At 39.8% G+C, this 25787-nt stretch overlaps 1 protein-coding gene across 4 annotated transcripts in view; it reads left to right on the forward strand.

The window, feature by feature from the left end:
- NEDD4L (NEDD4 like E3 ubiquitin protein ligase) overlaps window positions 1–24497 on the forward strand; it is a 206045-nt gene extending 181548 nt beyond the window's left edge. For all 4 annotated transcript variants that reach the window (XM_067316469.1, XM_067316470.1, XM_067316471.1 and 1 more), the window contains 13 exons: window positions 1831–1889; window positions 5573–5638; window positions 7077–7306; window positions 9164–9285; window positions 10144–10214; window positions 12232–12327; window positions 16680–16753; window positions 19413–19473; window positions 19869–19928; window positions 20453–20560; window positions 21554–21650; window positions 22264–22336; window positions 23033–24497. In XM_067316469.1, the coding sequence (XP_067172570.1) occupies window positions 1831–1889; window positions 5573–5638; window positions 7077–7306; window positions 9164–9285; window positions 10144–10214; window positions 12232–12327; window positions 16680–16753; window positions 19413–19473; window positions 19869–19928; window positions 20453–20560; window positions 21554–21650; window positions 22264–22336; window positions 23033–23135 (1220 nt within the window). In that variant the 3' untranslated portion in view covers window positions 23136–24497. The remainder of the gene's footprint in view (window positions 1–1830; window positions 1890–5572; window positions 5639–7076; window positions 7307–9163; window positions 9286–10143; window positions 10215–12231; window positions 12328–16679; window positions 16754–19412; window positions 19474–19868; window positions 19929–20452; window positions 20561–21553; window positions 21651–22263; window positions 22337–23032) is intronic.
- Window positions 24498–25787: the final 1290 nt, after the last annotated feature.

A 25787-nucleotide genomic window follows, 5' to 3' on the forward strand; every position in this document is an offset into this window, starting at 1 on the left:
AAGGCCGACGTATGAGGAAGGATTGAGAGAATTGAATTTGTTCGATCTAACTCTCCAGAGAGACGATAGATTTTCAAAAACATGCTGCAAAGGGAGTGAACTTGTTGTCCGCATCCGTCTTGTTGTAAGACGAGAAATCTTGAGCTACACTTCCAGGTAGAACGATTGAGGTTGGACATTGTCCTTCCCAATTTTAAGGGTATTTACGCACTGGACCAAGCTTGTGTAGCGCGCAGTCCCTATCAGCGTAGCGCTCTGGGAAGCAGCTCAGACGGGGTCGTGTCGGTGGCAGCATGTGTCTCAGCGTGTGCTGTGGCAGGGACCTGGCAAACTCTCACAGTCCTTTCCACTTCTCTTCATGATCTTTGATTCCATAGAAAGCTACCGCCAAAACTTACGGCTCTCAGTTTCCAGTGGGTCTCTGAGAGGGGAACACGTGTGAAAACAGCAAACTTTGTAGAAGGAAGTTTGACTGAGCAGGTCGGAGCAAGGTGAATAGGGCCAAATTCAGAGTCCAGCCTTGCCGCTCGCTGTGATCTGCGGGAGACATGGTTTCTGGAGCTGTCAGCCTGAGATCCTTCTTCCCTAATGTCCATAAGCACTAGCTAGATAATGTGTGAAGGGAAATAAAATAGTATTTTAATATTTAATTAACTGATAGATCCAAGCTTCTTGAAATGTGCTTTTCTCGTGATCTCTTTGAATTTTATTCAGCAACATTTGATGAATGTCAGCTTTCAAAAACCAGTCTAAATTTTTGGCTATTTTAAAATTAGATTGGGACTTAAAACTTACAGGTCTTTTCCAACTATTTAAACATGGAAAATACTTGTATTTTAATATAAGTGCATTTGTTTTTTTGCTTTTACCATAGTAGCCTTAAAAACAATTTTTTTTGAAACTTAGTGTGTTTATTCCCAAACTAGCAATTACAAACTTAAAATCTTGCCCACTATTTTAATGCACGTATTATAAATCAAAGCAGTGCATGTAACAAACGGGTGTATTATTACCCTTGCAGTGCAGAAAATACATGACTTGACTTTTGCCGTTGCAGATGGCACCTAGTTTGGTTTTTGGAGCATTGTCTTATTGTTGCAACATCATCGTTTTGTTGTGATTCTCTTGTGTTTAGATCTTATGAGGAACCGTTGTCTAGAGGCAGCGAGAGTTTTACCATAGTACCTTACCTAGTAACCTTACGGCCTAGCCCTACCAGTGCTCTTAAAAACTGTAGATGAAATGAACTGATTTCTGTTGCGTTATTGCCAAAATCTGCTTTGGTCAAAACTGAGTGATCTCTTATACCATGACTGTATAATTTTGCCTCCCTATAACCTTTTCATTAAATCAGTGTCTAGGATTTTTTCTTTTTTTTTTTTTAACAGAGGTTTTATCCCCTTCCCTCCAAATTTAAATTCAGACTGTCTTTTAAAATTTTTGTATCTTGGCTCTCTTGATGCAAAATTTCAAATAAACTTAGTTTGTCATTTGATGAAATTTTTGGGTTCCTTTACCTTTCAGGCATGAAATCTGTGTATTTCTAATATGAGCTGAGTCCAGACCATGTTCAAATAGAACATGTACAGACTTTGATATAAAAGCAATGTAAATATACTGGGTTATGTTGTAGTTTTGCATTTTTGAATGAGTGTTTCCAACTAAACAGTGTGATGGGGTTTTGATGGATATGAGTGAATGCAGTCTTTTCTAACCCTGAAATACTAAATTGTGGAAATGGTAGGGAAAAGAGTTGTAGGGGGGGGGGAAACATAAATTCACAGTATGGCAACAGAGAAGTGATGTTATGATTTCTTTTGTTATTCACAGATAATAAAATTACCCAGTGGGAAGACCCGAGGCTGCAGAACCCGGCAATTACTGGTCCAGTAAGTACTGCTATGGATTTTGCGCATCAAATGCCGTGGCTCGGAGCGTGTTCAGGGTAGGCAGGAGGCATTCCCGCAGCGCTGCTCGCTGCGTGGCCTTTCCGGGGGTACCGGCCTTGTGCGGGCCACCTCTGCCCTCCCGGGCAGCAGGGAGGCGCTGCGCTGCGAAAGCCTGTCGTGGTGCCCCAGCCGTTGCCTTGTCCCCGGCGGGGAAGAGGTTGGACGGCGCTGAAGAGGTTGGACGGCAACGCGGTCCCTGTTTTGGTGAGCACCGGGGTCCGTCCTGGCCCGCCTGTCCTGCCCGAGGTCCAGCGCAGTCACACGCTCATCGGGAATCGCTGGAGCGGTTGTCACTAGCGCTATCCACATAGCGCATGGGTCAGACAGTACGTGGTACCGGTGGCTGTTTGGTGGCTTTGGGGCCTCCCTAGCAATAGCTACCGAGATAGGGAAGTTTTCCAGTCTTCAGTACGCGTCCTTTCTTGTAGCCACTAGCACGTGATGCTGGCATCTTTCCTGGAGCGTCTCAGAAACATGCTTGATCGGTAGATGTGACGGTAGATCCCGAAATACATCCGTCTCGGGGCTGAGAGGAGGGAGGGCTCGCTCTTCAGAAGGACAGAGACAATTTTGTTGGGCCGGTTTTTATTTCTTACGTTGCTGTGTAATTTCTGGATGGTGCTCCAGCCGTTCTGAGACAGCGTAGCTAAAAACGCTCTGGCCGCTAGTTTGTGCTCTGAAACGCCTGGAAGCCGTCGTTCCTCATCTGCTGCCTGCTGCTGCTGCTGCTGCAGCCTGAGACTGGGTCCACTCAGTGGGGTGACAAATGGGATCTCGAAGAGATCCATCACTGGTGTGATCCCCAGCTGAAAACAAAAACTTAAAATCTCAAGGCAGATTTTGCAGTTGTATTTGCTACTTCTCATGATGATGAAGTTCCAGGTGTGATTTTACTTCAAGTACATCTAAAATAACATTAGTGTAAAATATTCTTTAGTTCTTTTCTCTTTCTTTCTCCAAACTTGCTGATATTATAACTTTCTTACTGTGGGACAGAGTACTGAATCGTTGCATCTTATCCCTTCCTCCGTGGTGCTCAGAGTATGTTCTGTTATTAAGCTGTGTGAGGGCCCTGGGTCTGCTCCGAATCCCCAGCCCTTGGGAGTCAGACCTAGTGCCTTGCCGAATCACTGATAATAAGGTTCAGGGGGGTGTAGAGGAGAAATGTTCGTGTTTACCCCTTATCTGGGTCACAGAATTTTATGGAGGTGAGACATCATGGTATACATTTTTGGATTTCTGGATAATAAAAAGCTGTTTCCTCTCAACAGGGAAGCAAGTGTAAGGAAGAGAAGAAGTGGGGCTAACAAATTCAAAAGAGACATAAAACTTACAGTTTTCAGAATATGAACCTTAGAAAAAATAAACTCATGTTTTTAATATCAGTTTTTCAAAACATCAAATATATGCAGTGATTCTTTGACCTTTTTTATGCAGTTTTATATCATTTTGTGGTGTCCCGAGTGATCAGATTTCCAACCCTTAAGATGTTTTCAGGTGGAAGGAGGAAGAAATCTGCCAAAAATACTTTTTGTTTTGGGTAAAGGTTCGTGATTTTTAGGGGTCACAATTCATGGCAGATTAACTACTGTATAGTATAATCCTAATTGCACTTGTTTATTAATAAGGTTATTAACAATCACTTGCTTGAACATAATTGCTTTTGGACTGATTTATCCATTTATCATGGACTTAATGCTTGAGATACTGATCTACAGTATATTGTAAAAAATTCTAATGTTTATTCTCCCAGAAACCTTGAGTATAAGTGGTAGAGACTATTTGGAGAATTTTGTTTCAAGATAATCAGGGTCAATCCTGATCCCATTAAGTAAATAACAGGGGGGGAGTTGTTGTTTTGTTTTTTTAAGAGGAATCAAGATCAAATCTGCTTTAAGGCCATATAATCATTCATCTTAATGATTTTTATAGTAATTTTGGTGCCATGACAAAAACAAAGACATACTTAAATTGCATTTCACATTGAATTTAAATAATAAAAGCATGTCGAGAGATTCCTTAATGGCTGCAATACAGTGATATTATCATCAGAGCAGAATTTATTTTGATTTTTTTTTAACTTTTCATGTCTCATCTTCCACAAGAGAAAGATCAAACAGAAATAGTTCTGCCTCACGTTTTCACCTACATCTAGTCATGAATCTACTTCAGGACTGGCCCACAGCCTCCCACATCAAAAACCCCTGTCGTCCCCCAGAAACCGAACTTGGACCCGACTTTTGCGGTTTGTGACTCAGCCTCCGGGGAGGGGAGCGGGCCGCTTTTGCGGTCCGGTGGCACTGAAAATCATCCTTCTGCTCCCAGCAAAACGCGCTTCATCTGTTGCGCTGTTTGCTGGAGCTGGGCTCCCAGCCGGAAGGAGGAGCAGGGCAAAGGAAGGTCAGGGTGTAACTGCAAAATGCAATCTTCGGGGCCGGGAAGCCTTTTCCTTCTTCAGTCTCCCTGTCTGCTCATTTAATTCCCCGCTGTGTCCGTGAGGACTCTGCATGGCGGCAGCTCCCTTGCTGGACGCGGCTGCCGCTAGTTCAGCGTGGTGCACGCGTGCCTGGCGGCAGCCCGCGAGACTTCTCGGGTGCTGGGATGTCCACACAGATGTTTCAGAGACCTGCGGCAGTGGGGTCTGGGTGCTCGCAGGTGTCAAAAACCAAGTTCCGACTCTGGTGATTAAATTAATTCTACCGTCCTTCACTCCTGTGTTTTTTTTGTTTTTATAACTTCTGCTCTGAAATTTTTCCATCACATTGCTGTCGCTCAAAAACGCGTCCTAATTCCCTGCGTTCAGTAAGTATTCAGATAAGTATTACGCAGAGACGTGTGCTTACTGCAGAAGAATGGTGCTTTGTTTGCAGAATGCTTTCAGGTTCAGGGCTAAAAGCCCTAGGGAGATGTATACTATCCTCACAAGTAGTTTACAGAAGCAGTTTTATCAGCTCCTCTCTAAGAATTAGGCTCATTCACGTAGGGCTGAAAAGCGAATTTCCAGCCATGGGCACCTCCCTGCCAGAGTAACACCGGTGTGTGGGCGCACGTCGTGTCCGGTGCTGTTTGGAGGGCAGACGAGGTTCGTTGTTCATGTGGTAGCTTTACTGGAGCGCCTAATTTTTTCTCAGTTATATTTTCAAAGTTCTTTGAATTTTGTGTCTTTGTGTAGCACTGGGCAGTGCTTAGCACAGCCAGCAGTGTAAATCCATGTTCTGTGGTAACACTATTAGTTATAAGAATTCATAAAATACTGTATGGCATGCTGATTATTTCCTATTAAGACACATGGGTGGCAGCAATACATTCTGGTTTTTTTGTCTGTGTTAAAGAGTTGTCTTTGCTCTATTCTGTTCCTAAAATAAGAAAAATTGAGGGTAACTAGTTGATGAAACAGAAAAATTGGGTCAAAAGGTTCGATACCTTATAACTCAATTTACCCACCCAGAAATGGGAAGATTGCGTGTGCAGTGCTACATGTGTAGTGGGGTATTTTTCCAATGAACCCATAGCATACATATGTAGATAGCATGTCTTTAAACTTCAATTTTTGTCCAAATAATATTGGAGTATCACATTGTTAAATACCTGTGAAATAATCTGTATTTACAATTCTCTGACAGGCAGTTCCGTATTCCAGGGAGTTCAAACAGAAATATGACTACTTCCGGAAGAAGTTAAAGAAACCAGTGAGTAGGACCATGCTGCTTTGTGTGGGGGTCAAGTTCAGTATGTCTGGGAAGAAAAACAGCCGTCTGAAGGGTAGATGTAGAGGGATGGGCTATCTTAGTATAGCACACTTGCCAATTTTCCTGATCATCCTGCTAAAGGAGTTAAGTAGAACGAGAAAACTGAAACAAATTTTGAATTCAATTAATTGATTTCTGAACAAAAACTTTTACAAATGTTTAAGGCTTGGATTTTCCTATATGAATGGAAAATCAAAGCGATGAGGCCGCAAAGGAGTAGCAGCGATTCACTACTTCCCATTGCACCTGGGACTAGCTGGTATGTTAGCTGACAAGATGGGCTTGAGGGTTGATATTTCTCCCTTATCTTCCGCAGTGGACTTCAAGGGCAGAGCTGAAACAGGCCAGCAGAGCAGAGCCCAAGTTGTACCAGAGCACAAGTTCTAGCGCTCCTGGTCTGTGAAAAAAGTCTTTTCTGTATCATCTTTACCTTAGGAGAGTGGTCAGTATTAGCTTGTCCATGGTATTAACTTGCAGTCGACAGTATACCAGCACCAGCTAAGATAGGAAAAGGGATGAGCCAAGCTCTTTACCTGTATATTGGCAGCTCCTTACATTGTCATCTTTAACTGCAAGAGACTAAATCTTTTCTCACAGTATTAAAATGTAATATTTCACAGGCACTTTGAGTATTAGGTGCTTGAACACACTAAGACTTCAATTGGCAGTGAAAAAGCAAACCTTCGAAAACAGTTGTTCAAGTCAATTTTACCAGGAAAACTGTACCTGGCTATGAATGTCATGTTTATCTGTTCATCCACTCTTCTGCTGCTGCTTTCTACAAATTCTCTCACTTTTTAACTCAATTCTCTTCCATCGTTTCTGAATTTAGCTCCCCAGGTTAAATTGTAATGAGTGTGAGCTCTCTCAGTTTGGACAGAGCTCCTAAACCCTGAGCTTTTCAAAGCATTTTGGCAGTACACCGCTGTTTGTTTGCACCTTGGCAATATGATTCTGTTTTGTTTATGGAGCTGTAAATGTTCGTACTGTGTAACTGTTCTGGCCTTTACATATAGCTGAGTGGAAGGGCTGCGTACAGCTTGTGCGTGCCTTACATTTTAAGTGAAAATGCCCTTAAAATACGGCATAGCAATATGAGTCACTTTCTCACTTTTTTTTTTGGGGGGGGGGGGTTCTTTTCTGTTGATTTTCATTGTTTTGTCAAATACCATAGAAATCTTTGAACCGCTGTAGTGGAATTTATCCAGTTCACCATAAGCTATCACCTTGTAGGCTTAGCACTGGAAAACAATAAGCGAGGGGAAACTTCACACCCTAAGATGTCTAATCTGTCATTTAGCTGTTGACCACCGATCAGTAGTTTGTCTGAAGGCCGTTTCTTGAGACTAACAAGTGCAGTATCTCTCCTTTCACGCAGGCTGATATACCAAACAGATTTGAGATGAAGCTACACAGAAATAATATTTTTGAGGAGTCCTACAGAAGAATCATGTCTGTGAAGAGACCCGATGTACTAAAAGCCAGGCTCTGGATTGAATTTGAGTCAGAGAAAGGACTTGACTATGGTGGTGTGGCCAGAGAGTGGTTCTTCCTCTTGTCCAAGGAGATGTTTAATCCTTATTACGGTCTCTTTGAATATTCAGCAACGTAAGTCTCCATTAAAATATTTCCATTCATGCGTGGTACACATTAGATTTTGTGGGGGAGACGAAGTTAAATTGGAGAGTAGTTAGTTCATCCTTCATGATACATCAGTATATACTTTTAACCAGTCAAATCTCTGTTCCTTACTATCATTTCTTATTTGCGTTTCAGGGAACCTTTCAAATTGCCACTGAAGTCTCATAAAACATTTTCATTTTTATGACAGTGTTCAACACTGCCTTGCTTGCAGCTTCAGAGGCTGGCAGTCGCGAAGGGAGGGGTGCAGGCAAAAGCGTTTCCTTGTGCCCCCCCTGTAGGCTGTGAAACACCAGCGCTCCCGAATTTCAGAGCTCCGCTGCAGTTCTCTTATGAACCAGCTTCTCAGTTACAGTTCAGTAAATTTACACTGGTGGCCTCAAATGAGTTTGATTGTATTTTCGTCCTATTTTGAAGTCCCTGAGCAATGTATTCGTGTAAATGAGAGCACAGGTCTCTTGCTTAAAGTACATTTATTTTAGTCTGCTCCATGTAACTCCACATCATGTACTTAGCTACAGTAAGGACAGGTTTTTTAATTGCAGGCAATAGTTTTCATATTTTCTTGTCCATACAAAGTTCACTCCTTTCTCTAATAAGTGCTGAATAGGTTGAAAAGTAGACGAGCAAAGGCTGCATAATGAGGAGTTTCCCTTGCTGGTGACTCAGAAAAGACACGTCCTGTTGTTGGAGGGAAACAGCTCACAAAGCATTAATTAGTTCAAAATGCCTGTGCATTAATAGATTTCGCTGGATAAATGTTTGCCTTTTCAACTATTATCCTCACTTATGGAGGTATATGTCGCTACAGATAGTTTTAAAATAAAGTTATTTTATTTTAGGTTCAATTTGATGGAAAAGTGTAATTTAAATTGTAAAAATTCACACTAGATTGAGACTTGTTATCAGCAGTAAAAATAAAAAAAAATTTACTACAGATGGCATATTTTTACCGATGTTTCTGGGAGAGAACCTAGAAGAAACAATATTTCTTCTAATTCTCCATTGCATAATTTTGATGGAAAAATGAATTTAAAGTTAATTCTGGGAAATATTTGTACACCCAGTGAATAAACATTACATATTATACAGTTACTCATTTAGAGATTACTGTACCGACCATCATACGTCTCATCAATGTTATTTAGCCTGCAAAACATAAAATAGGACTTAGTCAGGGATTTTTAGGAATCTCTTACTGTGCTGGAGAATCTGAACTCTGGAGAACTGTCATAGGAACCTGGAAATTACCAGCTTCGATCCCCGTTGCCCCTCCGGGCCGGCGTTCATGGGAATGCTGGGCGCAGCCTGGGCCGCGCAGGGACGCGCTGCTGGGGACAGCCAGCGCCGAGACCATGTTCTAGCGTATTCCTAATCTGTGAAGAAGGATTTTTTTTGAAGTAGATGTTTTTCTTATTCATTGAAATACCTCCAGTTTGCTTGTGTACGGTAATGATGAATTTTAAGCCGTGCGCTAACCCACGTGCTCGAGGAGCTGAGGCGGCGCCTCTTGAAGCCCAGTCTTCGCTTGTAAGCTCATGGCTTTGTCTTCCCCATCTTTTTGCCCCGGGTCCCACGTCAGCGCAATTCAGTGATCCTGTAATGGGAGATGTGTTCAGTAAAAATGACCTGTTTAGGGTTTTTTGTGTGTGGTAGGGCAGTATGCGGTGCTGCCTACAGCAGAGTATTATAGAGAGTATTATACTTTTGGAAAAGTAGACAAGAAATGGCTCCAAGCTCCAAGTATTTATTAACATATCTGAGTATCTGGTTATTTAAAGACTTGGCTATTTAGATATTTTTTTTCTTTTCTCCCCCAAAAAGGGACAACTATACACTTCAGATTAATCCTAATTCAGGTCTTTGTAACGAAGATCATCTGTCGTATTTCACATTTATTGGACGGGTTGCTGGTCTGGCAGTATATCATGGGAAGCTATTAGATGGTGAGTTATTACACTTTATGGCTATGTTACTGTTACTAGATTTTTATTAAATAAATCACTTGAGTAATTCATATGCTTTAGTGTGTAGTATTTCAGGAGACAAAGTCTGAGTGCAAGTAATGGAACTGGAACCTCTGGAAATTGCATTCCTACTTTGACTGGTGGCTCTGTCAAAATGACAGTGTCTTGCTCGACAAATACGTTTCATATACAAATATGTTTTGTTCTTTTTTCCACTCCTGCTAACCCCACAGAATCAGCATTGCTAAATGAGCTCTGTCCCTAAAGGAGGTAATTACTAAATCTGCATCAGCCGTTTCTGTGCAAATCAGCTGAAGCCAATGAGGTTGTGTGGGTGTCAGTTACAGGATACTTTCATCTGTGAAATTCTTATGCATTGATTTAATGAGAAAAGAAGATTTCTGCTTAACTTTGAAATCCCAGAATAAGCAAGCACACAGAAGCTGACTATGTTTTATTTAGAGACAGTGCAGCACCACAGCAGCGGCTCCCAGTGGTGCTTTTCCAACATCTCCTTGGAGAGAAGAATGGCAATTTTAAATGGCGCTCTGATGTACTTTGAGCTCGATTCCCCATCTTTTACGTCTCTCTACCTCAGAGCTGTAACATAACTTACACTGGCATGATTCTTGTAATTGGAAAACTGGGCCTTCTGTGCCTAAATGAAAAACGGGACTGCTGTGTTAACTTGGGCAGTTACAGCGCTGTTGCTGGCAGGAGATTTCTTTCCCACGGGCAAGCTAAGGAACACGATAGTGTGTTATCCTTGAGTAATTGCATCTTTATGTAAAGGTAAAGTGCAGAACAGTGGATGTAATGCTCGTCCCTCTATTTTAGGCTTCTTCATCAGACCTTTTTACAAGATGATGCTGGGGAAACCAATAACTTTGAAAGACATGGAATCAGTGGTAAGATAACACTTGAACCTTATCAGCATTGGCAATTCTGTGAGTGTTTTCTCTGGGGAGGTTTAGAAAAGCCAACAATTCCCGGAAACTGCATGGTGGAAAACACAAGGTTAGAGGTGCGAGAACTTGAGAAAGATACCTACTTATTTTTTTAATACAATTTTTCCTGGCTAGGACAGCAGTTTGAGGACCAGCGCACTAGCAGTGGTTAGGGATGAGGGAGAAGAGAGATGAGTAAGAAACGCGACATAAGGTGCTAATTACGCTTTCAGATTTCCCACTGTGTCAGCTTTCTCCCTGCTGTAAGCAGCGCCATGGATGGTTTCTGCTGCTTTCTGGTTGGTTTCTGCCATGGGAGCAGGCAGAGGCGATGCCAGGCCTTAGCTCTGGCCTGGAGAGTGAGGGGAGTCACCCACGGTGCTGGAAGAGGAAAGTATTCCCAAGTGATGAATAGTTTTCTCCAACACGTACTTGATGAGTGCAGCACAGATTATGCCCTTATTTATGCTCCGGTTTGGTTCCCTGCACTTTCTCCACCTCCACTCCTGCAACGTGAATCGCTGTCGAGTACTTTGGAGTTCAGAGCTCCTCGGGGGAGAAACGAATTGTTTTACCAGGGAGTCATCTCTAACTTCGTATTGTAAAATGAAGGACAAGGATAAATAGGATCGATCCCGCAGATCCCCAGTGTAGACACATGTACTGGTACCAGTACTGTACCGGTACCGTCTATACTCTGCCAGACTGTACATTTCAGGTGTATAGAACAGCTAAATATAAATGGTTTCCATTAAGTTAGCAGAATGATGCTATTTTTGTCGTTTTAACCCTTTGAGACCTGTCCACTTTTTCTGCTGCTGTTGACTTTGCAGAACCTCAGAGCTGCTATTTTTTTTCCACTTCCAACGTCTTCCTCTCTTAGCTCATTACACAAAATAGTTTATCTGGACAGGAACGTCCAGGGTGGCCTCCACGGTGTCTGTGTGGCAGGACTCGGACGTGAGCCGGACCTCGCGCCCCCTGTGCTCCCCGAGACTTGCCGCACCGAGGGTTGGGCGGCTCAGCCCCGGTCCTGGCGCAGAGGCAGGCGGCTCGTGCTCAGGGCAGCCTCGACCCCGCGCGCACGTGACGCCTGTCCACAGGGACCTGAGATTCGAGCCCACAGAACCAGGCTCTGCCTGTCGTTCCTGCAGCTGGGAAACCTTTTCCCCTCAGAATTCTGAGCTTTGCAGTAGGTTTTTCGGTGTTGTCGAAAGCACACTCGGTAGAAGGGGAATAAAATGCAGCTGATTCTTGTTGGTGTTTTAGAGCTTGACAGATTTTCAGTCACGGACATAAACACTGCTTCAGCTGCTAATCTCTGCTCCATCTCCCACTTGCTCTGTCGTAAGCACTAAATTTTGGCAGGTCATTCTTTTGTGAAGCATACGTGGCTAAATAACGTTTTAACTTTATTTTGTAATTAAACTTGTAACTGTTGTGGCTCTTTTGCTTGGAAGTGTTTATTCGTAGCTACATCTACGCTTTTCCTTTTCTTTCCTGGCTCAGTCTTTAATTATGAACCTAACGCAAGACGAAGATACAACCCTTTCAGGAAAGAAAAGCCTTTCAGGAAATTAGAGGGTATCTTGAATTATCTGTGCAGTAAAATGGTACATAAATTTTGTTGAAAAGAACGTATGGTTTTATCTGAGAAGACATTTGCTACCCAATTATTGCACACTGCAGTATACATATATACCAAACATATATGTAGATTCTGATTTACAGTATTGTGTAAGTAACATGATTCCAAGCCAGTTCAGACAAGTTACATAAATAAAAAAAATAGCATCTAAGAAAAATACAAATGAATAAAGCTTTACTGTAGCTGTGCAAATAAATGAGTTCTCGTCCTTCCAATCCCTTTGGAGTTCTAGTTTTAGATTTATTTATTTTTTTGCTTGTTTATTTTAAAACTAAATTGTACCTTGGATCTTCACGTTTATAAGCATTGTGTAATCGTAATCTGCTGTAGGATAGTGAATACTACAACTCCTTGAAGTGGATCCTGGAAAATGACCCTACAGAGCTGGATCTCATGTTTTGCATAGATGAGGAAAACTTTGGACAGGTATGTGAAAGTTACCCAAAAATCTGTATTTCCATCTTACTGTTGGTTGCTGCCAAAAAGTAGTTGAATGCTGAGCAGTGTCTCGTGGTCTGTGAACTCGATCAGAACCGCTGATGGTTGCTGATCAGAACAGGCAGGCTTAAATCCAAGCCGGGCTTTCTTCCTGCACTGCCTGCGGCTGGAGACGCTAAGGAAGGAAGTTGCGTTCTTGGCAGTGAGCAGTACCGCGTCTTTCTGAAACGCAGTGCTTCAACCTGACTAAAATACTCGCAATAACAGGTAATAAAGAAGGTGTTACCAGTTTTTATTAGAAAGTAGTCTCAACCTGGGACGGTTTGGGGTTCTGTAGGTAGAAGATACTCTGGACAGACAAGATAAGTGCTAGAATTACAGTCAGTGAGTTGCTTTGTTTGGTCTTTAATGTTACACAGTCAGATGATACAACAAAAAGAAGTATGCATATTTTAAAAAGGTGCGCAATCGATGGATGATTCTCTCTGTTACAACCCGAAAGTGTTACATACGCATTTAAAAATTGAGAAATGAGTCAATGGCAATATGATTTATCAGCTGAAGCCATAATTCATATTATCAGTAGAAGCTGTAGCAACAGCTTACGCTACAGTTTGTCCTGGGTTTACAGTTGGCCTTTACAGATAATCCTATTAAACCAAGCTTCAGGGATCTGTATCAATTTCTGTATGGAATAACTTGGGTACAAATAAATGTCCCATGAATAGGTATACATGTTAAATTTTATCTGAGGACCTAAAGGCGAATCAGTCATAGTTTGTTTTATATCAGCTTGGAACTTATTTGCCTACCATAGTCGTTGGGTTTGGGGTTTTTTGTTTTTTGTTTTTCTTACTAGCTGTGGAGCTGTACCATTTTGTGATGCATGCATGCTTTTAATGACAAAACATACTGTATTTTGTATAATGTTGGGAATTTATAATACCTAGATGTGTTTCTTATGTTAATCTGTTTATAAGCATTTAAGTCCTTTTTTATTGTCTTCAGTCTATGTTTAACTCTCAGGCCTAGATCTCTTGACTCCAAGTCCCAGCCTCTGTATTGAGGACCACAGTGTGTTTTTTAAACCAGGCTGCAAAATTTCACAACATAAGCACACAATGTCCTGACAAGAACATTTTGATCCATTTCTCAATGCTTACTACCTTTTTCCTGCATTAACATGGAAACTAATAGAAAATACATGGAAATTACGTGTATTTTCCATTATGTATTACATGGAAAATAACAAGAACAATAAAGTCACAGGAAGAAACGTTCTTGTAATGCACTGGATTGTTCGTTGGTCAATTTTTATTACTTTCTATTCTGTGATGATTTAACTTCAAATTATTCATAGTGAATTGTCTTTTACTGTCAGCTTTCATTTCTGCTGGCAGAAGTTTGTTCTCTGACTTCAGGTCAGTCAACTCACTGGAAATGTTTCTTACTCTTCCAACTCTTTAAAGTTTCTAATAGCTAATTTTGTTATTGCCAGCAATGATCTTGATTTAATTTACAATAGATGCATATGATTACAAAACCATTAATCTTTTAGACTTCATTCTTCAGCAGTTCAACTCTGTATAAGCAGTGAGTACGTCCTCACTAAAGAGCGACGCATCATAATAACAAAAAAGAAAATTGCAGACTCTGGCAGAGGGTCTGTCCTTCCACTGTCGGGGAAGCTTTGCAAACTGCCTTTATAAACAGCTACAGGTTGAAACTCCCTGATTTATTTCTTAGTCTACCTTCTTGTCATTAAATCTTTCTAAGCGTTGTTCTCACGGGATTTATAATTTCTTCTGTCTCGAACATAATATGTGTGGGTTGTTTTTTAACGCTCCCTTGGTACAGTTATAATAACAGTACCTGAAGCAATCTTTCTATGTCCTCTTTAGAGAAATGGATTGTTCTTTGGAAATAAATGCATCAAAAAATGTCTTAGTTACTGTTTTCAACATTTCTTCTCACCTTCTTGCCTGTAGAGTCCTCCTCCATCATATGGCAGGTATATCTAAATTTTGGAGAGTAAAGTCTTTGTTAATCTAGGGATCCACAAAATGGATCAATCCTCTGTTAATCTAGGAACGACACAATGCTCCAGCAGCAGCACAAGTTCCAGTTCTGTACTCTGGTTATTGAAGCTGGAGGGACCTCTGGTGCGCAAAGGACTTCTCGCGTGCTCGTCCAGTGCCCATCTCACTGACAGAAATGTCACTTCTGTTCTAATTATTTTAATGCAGATTTCAGGGGCTGCGCTGACAACAGAGTCCCCCAGTATCTCAGCGGGACATGACAGTTTTAGGTAGCTTTACAGCAGCAGTAATGAATGAATTTTTAGTTCTCCTGACTAACTCCTGTTTTAACTTATATATAAGCTCACTAAAATTACAAATTCCAGCAGTGGTAGATATAATAGATACAGTCTTCTGGTGAGATGCAAAATTGGCACATGACAAACTTTACCCAGCAAAAGCCTGAAGAAGCCCAGCAGTACAAGGACAGGATCTGATGCAGTGAGGAGGAGACTGTCTCACTAGAGGCTTCTTGTCAGCCACAATGCAGATAAGAGGTTTTCCAGCAATTCAGAAGCTGTAGAACATGGCAAATACTGGCTACTCAATGCAGCATCAGCTGCTTCTGCTTGCACCACCAGCCGCTGCCAGCGCTCTGGGAACTACTAGAAGTCGAGAGATGTTGCCTTACCTGCTGCTAAAACTACTGAAACTGGATAGAAGTGCCCTCGAGAAAAGCGTTTAAGAGATTGACCTGCTTCCACAAGGACATGGGGACACAAGACTGAGATGTCTGCATTGCTCTTAGCTTCAGTATTTCCTTATGCTTCATTTATTACCCAAACGTTTTCTGGAGTTAGGAAAAAAAAAAATCTAATGACACTTTTCTTGTTACTACCCTTCCTTTCTTAATAACCAACAAAAGGGTTTTGATAGCTCTTACTATTCAGTAAGAAATTACATACAAAGAAGTATGCAGTAGATATTTTAAAGATGTACAGGATGGAGAGTATTCTTCAAAAAGTAGAGAAAGGAAAGGTCTTTGTCTGTTATCTTAATGGCACTGAAATAAAAAAAAGCCCAAAAAAATCCAAAAGCCCAAAATCCTTCTGCCATCTGTGTGCACCATCATGTCTGTAACCTTAATAGCTTTATCCTATTTAATCTTGAAAGTACAGCAACCCTTTTACTTCTTAGTTCTGGACTGTCATCTCCGATCTTTGTGGAACTACAAAACCAGATATGTTTCAGAGGTGTGCAGGTTCCGTTTTAATAGCTTTTTCTTAATAGTCCTTTATTTTTTTTCCACACAATAACATGCATATTTATCCAAATAGACCTACTGTTCTGTTTTTCTGTTTGTTGGAGCATTCAGTGTTAATCCAGCCCTGCAAAGGGCTTTCCAGCCACCTTCTTTGACAGCTCCCCGTATTATATTAGTTAATGAGTTTACTATCTTACCTTTGCCCAACCATAACATCCAATTTAATCATGCCGAGATTAGTAACAGCTTGAAAAAGGCTTTGTTGAATTTGGGGGCATAGTCACGTCTTGGTTGCTGCTGGCAGAACCACGCTTTCAAACTGGTGGTGCAAGTTGAACGGAACAGAGCAGCAACATGACAACAACAAAACAGCTGGTTTTCCTTTTCTCCTACCCGAATGAGCATTCTGCATCCTGCATGAACAGGGAATCCAATCTTGGGCCTGCGCTGTATGTTGACACCAGATCTGCATTCAGAAAAATGCCTCTTCATAGCTGCTGCTGTGGAGCATATGGTTTGGCAGCTCTCTTGTGGGCGCACAAAAAAAAGCCACCAACTTTCATGGTTGCCGTGGCTTTCATGGTACCTATCCAGCATTAATTCTGTTGAATTCTTGCTGATAAATTACTTTCTTCAGAAATTAATGTATTGTTTGAAATTGCTGTACTTCCTTGTGAACTGTTATGAATTTGTTTTTTTTCAGTCTTACACTCTATGGTGACCAATCTATAAGATTTTGCCATTTTATAACCTATAATCTGTGTTTTCATTACCCAAATGAACCTGCTGTTAAGGACTAAAAGTTTGGTATTGAATGGTTTGTCTGTTCACTAGCTAATGAGTATGACACAGACTTCATTCTTAGGAGTGATCATAGAATAATTTGTTCTTAATGATGCCATCTTTAAATGTGGAATATCTTGATGTCTCTAGCTCTTACGGAATAATAATATTGTGATGATACTTTTAAAACACTGCTCAAGAATAGTGGATTTCATGAGAAATAAGTCTGAAGTAATGTCGTTTGTTTTGTTTTGTTTTTTTCTTTTGAAATACAGACGTATCAAGTTGACTTGAAGCCAAATGGGTCAGAAATCATGGTAACAAATGAAAACAAAAGGGAATACATTGAGTACGTATATATTTATGGAATTTATCCAGAGTGTAACAAAGCACAGTTGTGCTCGTCTCAAATGTAAACTACCGCGGTTATTGCAGTGTGCAGCACAACAGATCATCAGTGAGAAGAAAAGCCTTTATTAACATAGTTTGTTTGCATACTAATGCTTAGCAAGTTTGCATGTTAGCATTAATTGTTCTATAAATTACACTAATGGAGGTAGAGCATGACATGCAATGCGAAACACAGTATTTTCGTGGCGTATTGTCATGAGGAACATTCAGGAAGGGGTGGAATTGCTCTGAGCGAATTACTCACTCCAGACTCCCTTTATAGTTGGTGAAAAGAAATGGCACATCTTGGATGCAGTAGCTATAATGTTAAACTAGACATACAAATTTCACCGAATTTCATGCCTTTTACTGTCTATTGACTAAATGCCATGGGCAACTAGCTCTGCTTCGTAAACCTCCAGGGTAGCGGTGACTTTCCACCATGGGATTTGCAGTTTTGCATGACGGACTGCAAGGTCACAGAATACAAATCGAGTCCGGACCTGAACACTAGACTGGCTAAAGAGGAGGAGTGGAAATAGGGTAGCGATTTATGAAATTAACATTTGCTTGCCGTTTTGATTGTCATTCACGGAAGGGCTCAGGAGATCTGTACGTGTTCAAGTATTTTTCTCCTAAGAGAAAAAATGTGTACTTGTTTGTTAGTCTCATTTGCAGTGTTGTAGTACATGACCTGACTGTAATGGGGAACAGTAAGAATTTTCTGCTTTTATGAATTCTTTTCTGCTATTACTTTGATGGCAAGGAACATGTTTATGCTGTCAAATCTTTAGTTTTTCAGGCATATCAGTTGTGTTTGCAGATGCAAAATATTAGATGACATAAACATTTCTTACCTCCATCTTCTCAATACAGTGCAGTAAAGCTCTTTGAAAATGTGCAGTTCAAGATGCATAACTGAATTACGCGTACATCTAGATACTTCCTGCATGGCTAGCCACAATATTGTTTTATATCTTTAAAATCAACAGTTTGTTTGCATTCTCTCATTTGGAAATGACTTATGTAAATCAAAATTCTTCATAGAATTTTTCCCTGGAATTCCCTTATGATAGCACTATTCTAGTTGGTATGCTAAAAAAACAAAACAAAACACTACAGGTGTAGTCACAAGGGTAAATTTACTTCTGCTTCTTTGTCTTCCCATAACACCCAAATGGTGCGTTCTCGTGTGTATGTAGTACACGTGGTATAGTGTGGATACTGAATGAAGAATCACTGTCTAACATAAAATTTGATATTTCATTTACATTTTTTATTAATATGTAATATTTATTGCAGGAAAGAATGAAAACATAAACTGAATAAATAGCTACTAATTAAAAATACATATTTTATATTATTTCTTTAAGCATTGTGAGTGACCATCAAATGAACACTATCCAATGCTGTAATGCCATTTTTGAACATTCCAGTTTGCATATACATTGTCCAGTATAAGAACAAAAGTAGAATAAATTAATTGAACAGTTTGTTTTTTCTGAAATCCCCTACATAGTCAGGAAACGTGCTTCTCCAGAGCGTGGCCCAAAGCTCCTCCGTTAAGATGAGCCCCAAGCTGCTTTCTAGAGTGGCCATCATCCCGTCATCTTTCTCTGCTAGGTGCACAGACTAGATCCGTGATTGTGGTACCAGTGCCACTATCAAAAATTGGCCAAATTTAAACAGGCTGTTTATGTTTAGTTTTAGGCTTCCTCAGTTTTTCTGCCTACCAGAATATAAAATAACCAATTCAACAAACACTTGCTGCCATTTCTAATAAGAACCTCCTCAAAGTGATGGGCAAACATTATAATTGTAATATTCATACAAATTAGGCATGCAACTTGCTTGAGTAGGAAAGTAGCTGGATTTCTAAAGCATTAACCTAGGACCCGTAAGGTATTTGTGCAGTGGGTGGTTAGCACTGAAACACAAGCAGTTTCTGTCGATACTGCAGTTTTTATTCATCTATCTGTTTGTCTGTTTATTGACAGACTGTCCCCAAGTTTTGCAGACAACTTTGGGCATTGTTAGTTACCCAGAGCTTTGGGGGAATAAAATGTCTAGTTATTTAGGTACCTAATATTAACAGAAAATACAACATCCAGGGTCTAAATTACAGCCTTATTTATAAAGAAATCAAGAATTTCTAGGCTATTTCAGTCCACAAGCAAGCCATTTTACCATGTTCATCTTTGAGTTAATATCCATAGGAACAAAAAGATTACGGCATGTCATCTGCTAGTGTTACATCAAAACTTTTTAGTGATAAAGAAAGGTCATATCTGAAAAAAAAGTTGAATTATATGTGCAGAGTTTTAATGTCACATGCTAAAGGGAAAATATTCATTGCTGAACTTCTTTATACTAGTCAGTGATTTTTTCTCAACAGTCTGAAAAGTCACGCAGGATAAATTTGAACCATTAATAAAAGGCTGTTCATTTTCATTCACAGACAGGAAAACTTCAGCAGGAATTGGAGGGATTTTTCCCTTCCCAACTTCTGTTTACTTAACATCAGAGTGTGAGGGGAGATAACTGAAAATATGAGGGTAGTTAAAATCTCTAAACAACTTTTCAGTCTTCTAATAAATGTGTTTGTTTCTCTGCTCCAGCCTCGTCATCCAGTGGAGATTTGTAAATAGAGTTCAAAAGCAAATGAATGCTTTTTTGGAGGTAAGGTTCTCTTAGCTGCTGCTTTTCACCCCCAAAATCTTTTTAAGTGTATGGATATTTTTTTGAGAGTCCAGAGTCATGGGAGTTTTTTTATGCAGACTTCTTATACATCTGTGTCTGGACTGAGGGAGTGGGGAGCTTTGGATGTTTGCACGAGCTCTATAATGCTTATGTTTTATGGTTTCGTATTTTTCTCTTCATATGGTCATTCTCTTTCAAATTTAAATTACTTGAGCTTGAAATCATTTAGTGATTAATTTTTAAATTGGAGATTCATAATACTTTCACAACTGTATATTTCATTTACTTACCTTCCCTGAAGTCAAAGATCTTGTTAAATAAAAATATAATTTTAAATGGTATGAGGATTTTAACTTTGTTTTGCTCTCTTTTAGGGGTTCACAGAACTTCTTCCTATTGATCTGATAAAAATTTTTGATGAAAATGAGCTAGAGGTGAGTATGTTTAATTGCCTTCTAGAGACAACAGATCAGTAATACTTCTTGCAAATCGATGCATTATATTCTGGATTCACTGAATTGTAACTGAATTGGGAGGCAAAGATGTTTTACTTATGGTGGGAAATGAGGATTTTCTTCCTCTAATTAATGAATTTATTTAATAAATAAAAAGCACAAAAATATTAATTATTCAGTGAGGCAGTTGAGTATGTGTAAAGGAGCTTGCTGAATTAATGCCATTATGCCTACATTGGCCATATGTGTTTTGAGCAAAATGCTACAAAAGATGCTGTCGCATGAGTCATGCATAACACTTACATTGTACAGTCTTTCGCCGGTAAGGTGAAACACGGAGACTCCTCCTGAAGAGAAGCCCATCCACCTCTCTTTGTGTTTGCGCCGCTTAGCTGTTTAAAAGGGCAAACAGAGGGAGAGGGTAACAGGTTTTTCTGTTAGCGTGCCCAGGAGGCCGCAAAACCATCTTCGATTAACACCCTGACAATTTTTCCCGTCTGTAGTTACTGATGTGCGGCCTTGGAGATGTTGATGTTAATGACTGGAGACAACACACAATCTACAAAAACGGTTACTGCCCAAATCATCCTGTGATCCAGTGGTTCTGGAAGGTAATGGTGCTTACCGCGTTTGGCTTCTCTGTGTTTCTGAAAAAGTCGGAGGCACCTCGCTGTGTTGTGGAGCCTGTAATGAAGTCTGTGTGTTTTCTTCACGAGCGCTGCTGAAGAGTACGTTTCTCCATGCAGGAAGCGGCAGTGGTGCTACTCGTTAGCCGCTGTCCTAGAAATAGACCCAAGCTATGAAGTCTGGATCTTTGGTTTTATCTAAAATGGCTTGAAGTACTTGTGAAGTAACATTTTTATGAGAAGCATATGTTCACAAAAAAACTACTAAAATACTTTTTCACATAATAGCAATAGATTTCTACTTTTCAAAGGGGTGGCTATTTTTCTTAAAATTATGTGAATCTTGCAGCTTAGTACGTACTATTCAAAGTTAATTTCCAGGTTTCTTATGTCATTTTCATGACCATGTATGGTATAAATGAAGAATATGTACTTGTACTAGCAATCACCATGCCACAATAGCACGAAGTTTCACTAATCCAGATGGCGAGATGGTCCCAAAAGTTTTGACTCTGAGATCCTTGTATAGTATAACCCTGATCTGGGTTTTTTTGAACCTTTGGACTGCTTTTGTGATCTTCAGGGTATTTCTGTCGTCTTCTGCATTCCTCTACTCGCTCTGTTCGGCACGTTTATAAACATAACGCATCTGTTGTGCACCTGCCTCCCAGCAGATGAGGGTCCCTGGCTGTGCAAAGGAGACACTCCTCACGGAGACGAGTCACGTCCGTGGCGCTCAGCTGCTGCGGTGCAGCGTCTCTTCCTCGGTTTCGGCCTGATGGCAGGAGGAAAGGATGCTCCTTGTTTAACCATAGAAAGCTTGGCATGCTGCCCGTATGACATCTTTCAAAGTCATATGTCTAGTTCTTGCACTCTAATACAAATATAATTTACTCAGTTTTGGTTTGTTTTTTTTAACGATGGCATCTACAGTTATATTGGCGAGAAGGCAGTGATGCTGTGTCTGTTTGTCCATAGGCTGTTTTACTGATGGATGCCGAAAAACGGATTCGATTACTGCAGTTTGTTACTGGGACGTCACGCGTGCCTATGAATGGATTTGCTGAACTTTATGGTGAGCTTCTTTCCGTTGCCCAGATCATTTTCCGTTCTGGAAGGGCTGCAGGAACAGGCTCACAGCACATCAAGGAGAAACCCTGGGCACTGCTGGAGTGCAGAAATAGCCAAGCTCTGACCCCAGCTGAAGCTTTCTCCTTCCTGATGCCATGAGCAGTGGAGAATTTGGGGGGCACCTAAAGAGGGAGTACAGTTTTGGACACCGCAGGTATTAGCTAGGCATTTTCCTTGCCCAGGGATGGATCAGCTTCCACTAAGCAAATTTTGACTGTCAACAGGAATACTACTCATGGCATATGAGGAAGAGGAGGTTGTGTTCTTACCAAGCATGTTAATGTTTCAACGTTAATGTCTGAACTTACTTCTTTGGAATTTTACAGCATCTCTATGCAAAGGTAGCTCAAAGAACTTAACAAACTAATTGGATGTGGAAATAAGTAACAATATTTCTGTGTGCTTTAATGTAGTTTTGACTTCAGAGAGTTTGTACCAGCTAATTTGTACCAACTGAAAATATAATTTGTGCAAATATTTAATTTTGAAAATAACATTTAGGCAGTCTCTGTAGTGTCCAGTAATTTAAATTTCATGTGTGTTTCATTTTCAACCAGGTTCAAACGGTCCTCAGCTGTTTACAATAGAGCAATGGGGAAGTCCTGATAAACTGCCCAGAGCTCACACATGGTAAGTCATAAAGCCATAAAATTAGAGCCTTTTACTCTCCTCATGTTCCCTTTCTCATTTTCAGTGATTTTTTTCTCCTCTTCCTGGTAAGTGGTTCAGTGAACTCAGAAAAGTCTGACTGAACAAAGCACAGCCACAGAATGGTCGTCTTGCCGTAAAAAACACCATTCTGTAGAATAAAAACCTTTATTAAGGAAAAACAAAAACAAAAATGTTCCAAAACCACCCCACCCTCTTCACTTTTCAATTATTCTTTAGATTTTACAGGACCTTTTCAAAATCTTCTTTTGGGTGTTTATTCCTATTCTTTTTCTCCCCCAGAGGGTAGAAAGCCTGTCCTGTAAATTCAGAACATCTCTGCTGAGTCTTTGAAAACATTTCAGCTTTGTCAGAAGGCTGTTTCCTATCAGCTGAATATGCTTTTTCTTTTTTTTCTTTTTTCCTTTTCTAAGCAGGTTTTAACAAATTCCCACATTCAGTTCCGAAAAGAAAGAAGGAAGATGGTTATTTCTGAAAACCCATTTTGAAAACACAAGCATTTAGCTAGGTTTGCAAAGGACACTGTAGGAGATTTCCCCCACTTGGACAATAAGATATATCCTCTATTGAGGCCTCCAAATTATTTAACCTTTTCTGTTTCTTTAAAATTATGTACCTTTTTTATTATTAAATTATTCTTTTCCTTCTAAATTTCAGCTTTAATCGCCTAGACTTACCTCTTTATGAATCTTTTGAAGATTTACGAGAGAAGCTACTTATGGCAGTTGAAAATGCTCAAGGATTTGAAGGAGTGGATTAAAACGGCTACTTTTTTTTTTCCCCCCCTTCAAGCAAGTTCTGCTTGCACTTTTGCATTTGCAAACGGACTCTGAGTGACTATGGCAGAACAGTTGCACAATGTTGGTTCATGGAGCAAACACTTCTACAGTGCAGTTGCCTAAATTCAGAAGTTTGAACTATAATCTGTGGATTGTTTTTCTGACACTTCCACAGCAAATTACCACCTGGTTAACATGTACTCTGATTACATTTCAGCAAGACTTGTTCTATTTATGTTGTGCCTCTGTAGGCAAAGCCCTTAATAAATATTTTACATAATTTCTAATGACAATGAATGGAATTAATCATTTTACAGGTATAGTATTACAACTCATGTTTACTTTTTAATTGATTTAGACATTTTCAGATTTTATTTCATTACAATTAAATATCATATACTTGGAAAAATGAGCATTTTTCTTACATGAATTTCATACCAGACTTGATGCCAGTGTCATTTTTTCAAAGCGCATTTTGAGCCTCGTGTTCCCAAACCATTAAAGAAAACAGGAGAAAGCTATGTTGGAAGTTTTCTGTTCATGGGCTGTATCAAGAGCAACTCTAAAAACCTTTTCACTGAGCACATAAATATTTTTCTGTATCCAGAAGTAAGGATTGGATGTTGCTTTTTTGTATAGATCAATAGAATAGTTAAAAGTCAAGAGAGAATCATAACATAGCATGCCAAATCTCATGTTCAGTAAAGAAATTGCCTCATTATTCCTTGGTAATATTTACATGTACTATAAAACATTTTGGGGTAGGGTTGGCATTAATGATTTTAGGAAAATATGCTTAACCCTGTCATTATCTTTGTACAGTGATTCTTTTATTATCCTTTCCTCTTTACTGTTTGCAATGGAGGCATTTTGAATGAAACCTGACACTGCGTGATTTGGCACTATGGAAAACAGATCTGTTTTGTCTCCTATTTGTATGCATTTGCTAATGATAACTAAATAACTATTTTTTGTTTGTTTCTAACTGCACCAACTCTAAAGGCACTTTATGTAACACATGGAAGTCATATCTGTTTTTTATCATGAACATTAATGTGATTATATTCCTTCTCACTGCACATGTCTTTCTGGTGCAATATCTATCAATTGTGAATTTGGCTGCTGCTGATGTATAAAAGAAAAAAAACAGATGTAGAGCTGAGCCTGCAGACATGTTCTCACCAGTTGTTTTTGTGATTTATTTTTTACTTAATCACAAAGATTTATTTAATATACACTGCTATCTAATCAGTTTTGTTACTATGACATGTTGCATGCTTAAACTATAATGTCTGAGTTGCATCTGTTGTGTGATGGATTAAAAGTGAAAGATTTGCGTTTGATCCACTGAAGTTAAATGGTTACCATACGACCAGGAGTAGGTTTGAGCGTATGGCTTTAGCAATTTGATCATGTTCTGTTTTGTAAGTTTTGCCCATATACTTACTGTGTATAGGGTTGTGTCCCCCTGCCCCGAGAATCCATTTAGCGCTTACCAGGCAAGATACCACATGCCAAAACAGAAAATTTCACCTCATTGCCAACAGCTTTGTTACCTGCTCTTTTCCCCCCCATGACAGCTGTACTGCTGCTGATGAGTGGCAGAGTCCTTGATGGCAGAAACTTTCATATGTAAATACTTTAGCTACAAAGGCTACTGGAAGAAAACTTAATGGTGGTAACATTCAGCAAATGTTTGTGTCTTAGCAAAAACTTTGGAGAGCTAACAGGTACAAGGAGAAGGTTTTTTTTTTATTTGAAGACAGGTTAGGATTCTTTTTTTTTATATGAAATGTGGTTTCTGACATTTTTGCATTTGGTGAGCAGAAAAGCTTAAACATGAGAAAGTAGTGGACTAGGGCAGCACTATACTGATGATTTGGCTAATGGGAAGGGGTGTGAGGGAGGGGGGAGAGAACAAGTTAAATCCAGTTATTTACACTGTCTTTCTATATGTTAAGCATTGCCTCGTTATAGCATGGGCTCCTCTAGGGAAGTGTCATACTCCAGAATCTTTTTTTTTTTTTTCTTTCTAAATCTCTTTACGTGAAGGATCTTTTATGTCGTTGGACGTTACGTTCATGTCCAGTGCCATGTATCAGAACCTTAGGAATTCCTGAGATTTTTTGCTATGGAATTGAAATACACTCTCATGTATAAGCAGAGGATGTGATCTTGCAGTAGTTAAGTTGGGGTGGAACCAGAAGTCAGGTTGTGTTTTGAATCCGATATTTCTCTTATGATCTTGGTTTAGTCCCTTCCCTCATCCTCAAATTCTAAAACAGGGTTTACTAATACTTATTTACAGCAAAGTCCTTTCAGACAATAGATGCTAATAGTTATCAAGAATTACATGGTGACATCAGACTAGAAAGAGCTTTTTTTGTTGTTGGGGGTCATTTATGTTTGTGGGTTTCTATAGAAAATTTAGAGTGAATTAGCCTAACATCTTTGAGATCCACTTGTCTACACAAACTGACAGACACTCCAGAGAATTCACTAGGTATTACAGTAGTGAGTGAATTGCAATGTAGGAAGCCTAACTAACTGATGTGTGGTTGCATCGGTTTAGTTTAAGAGAGGAGATTTTTCATTTTTTGGGAAGAAGTTTAGCATTACAAAGAAAGCCCTTG

Source organism: Apteryx mantelli, chromosome Z (assembly GCF_036417845.1).
Source record: "Apteryx mantelli isolate bAptMan1 chromosome Z, bAptMan1.hap1, whole genome shotgun sequence".
Lineage (NCBI taxonomy): Eukaryota > Metazoa > Chordata > Aves > Apterygiformes > Apterygidae > Apteryx > Apteryx mantelli.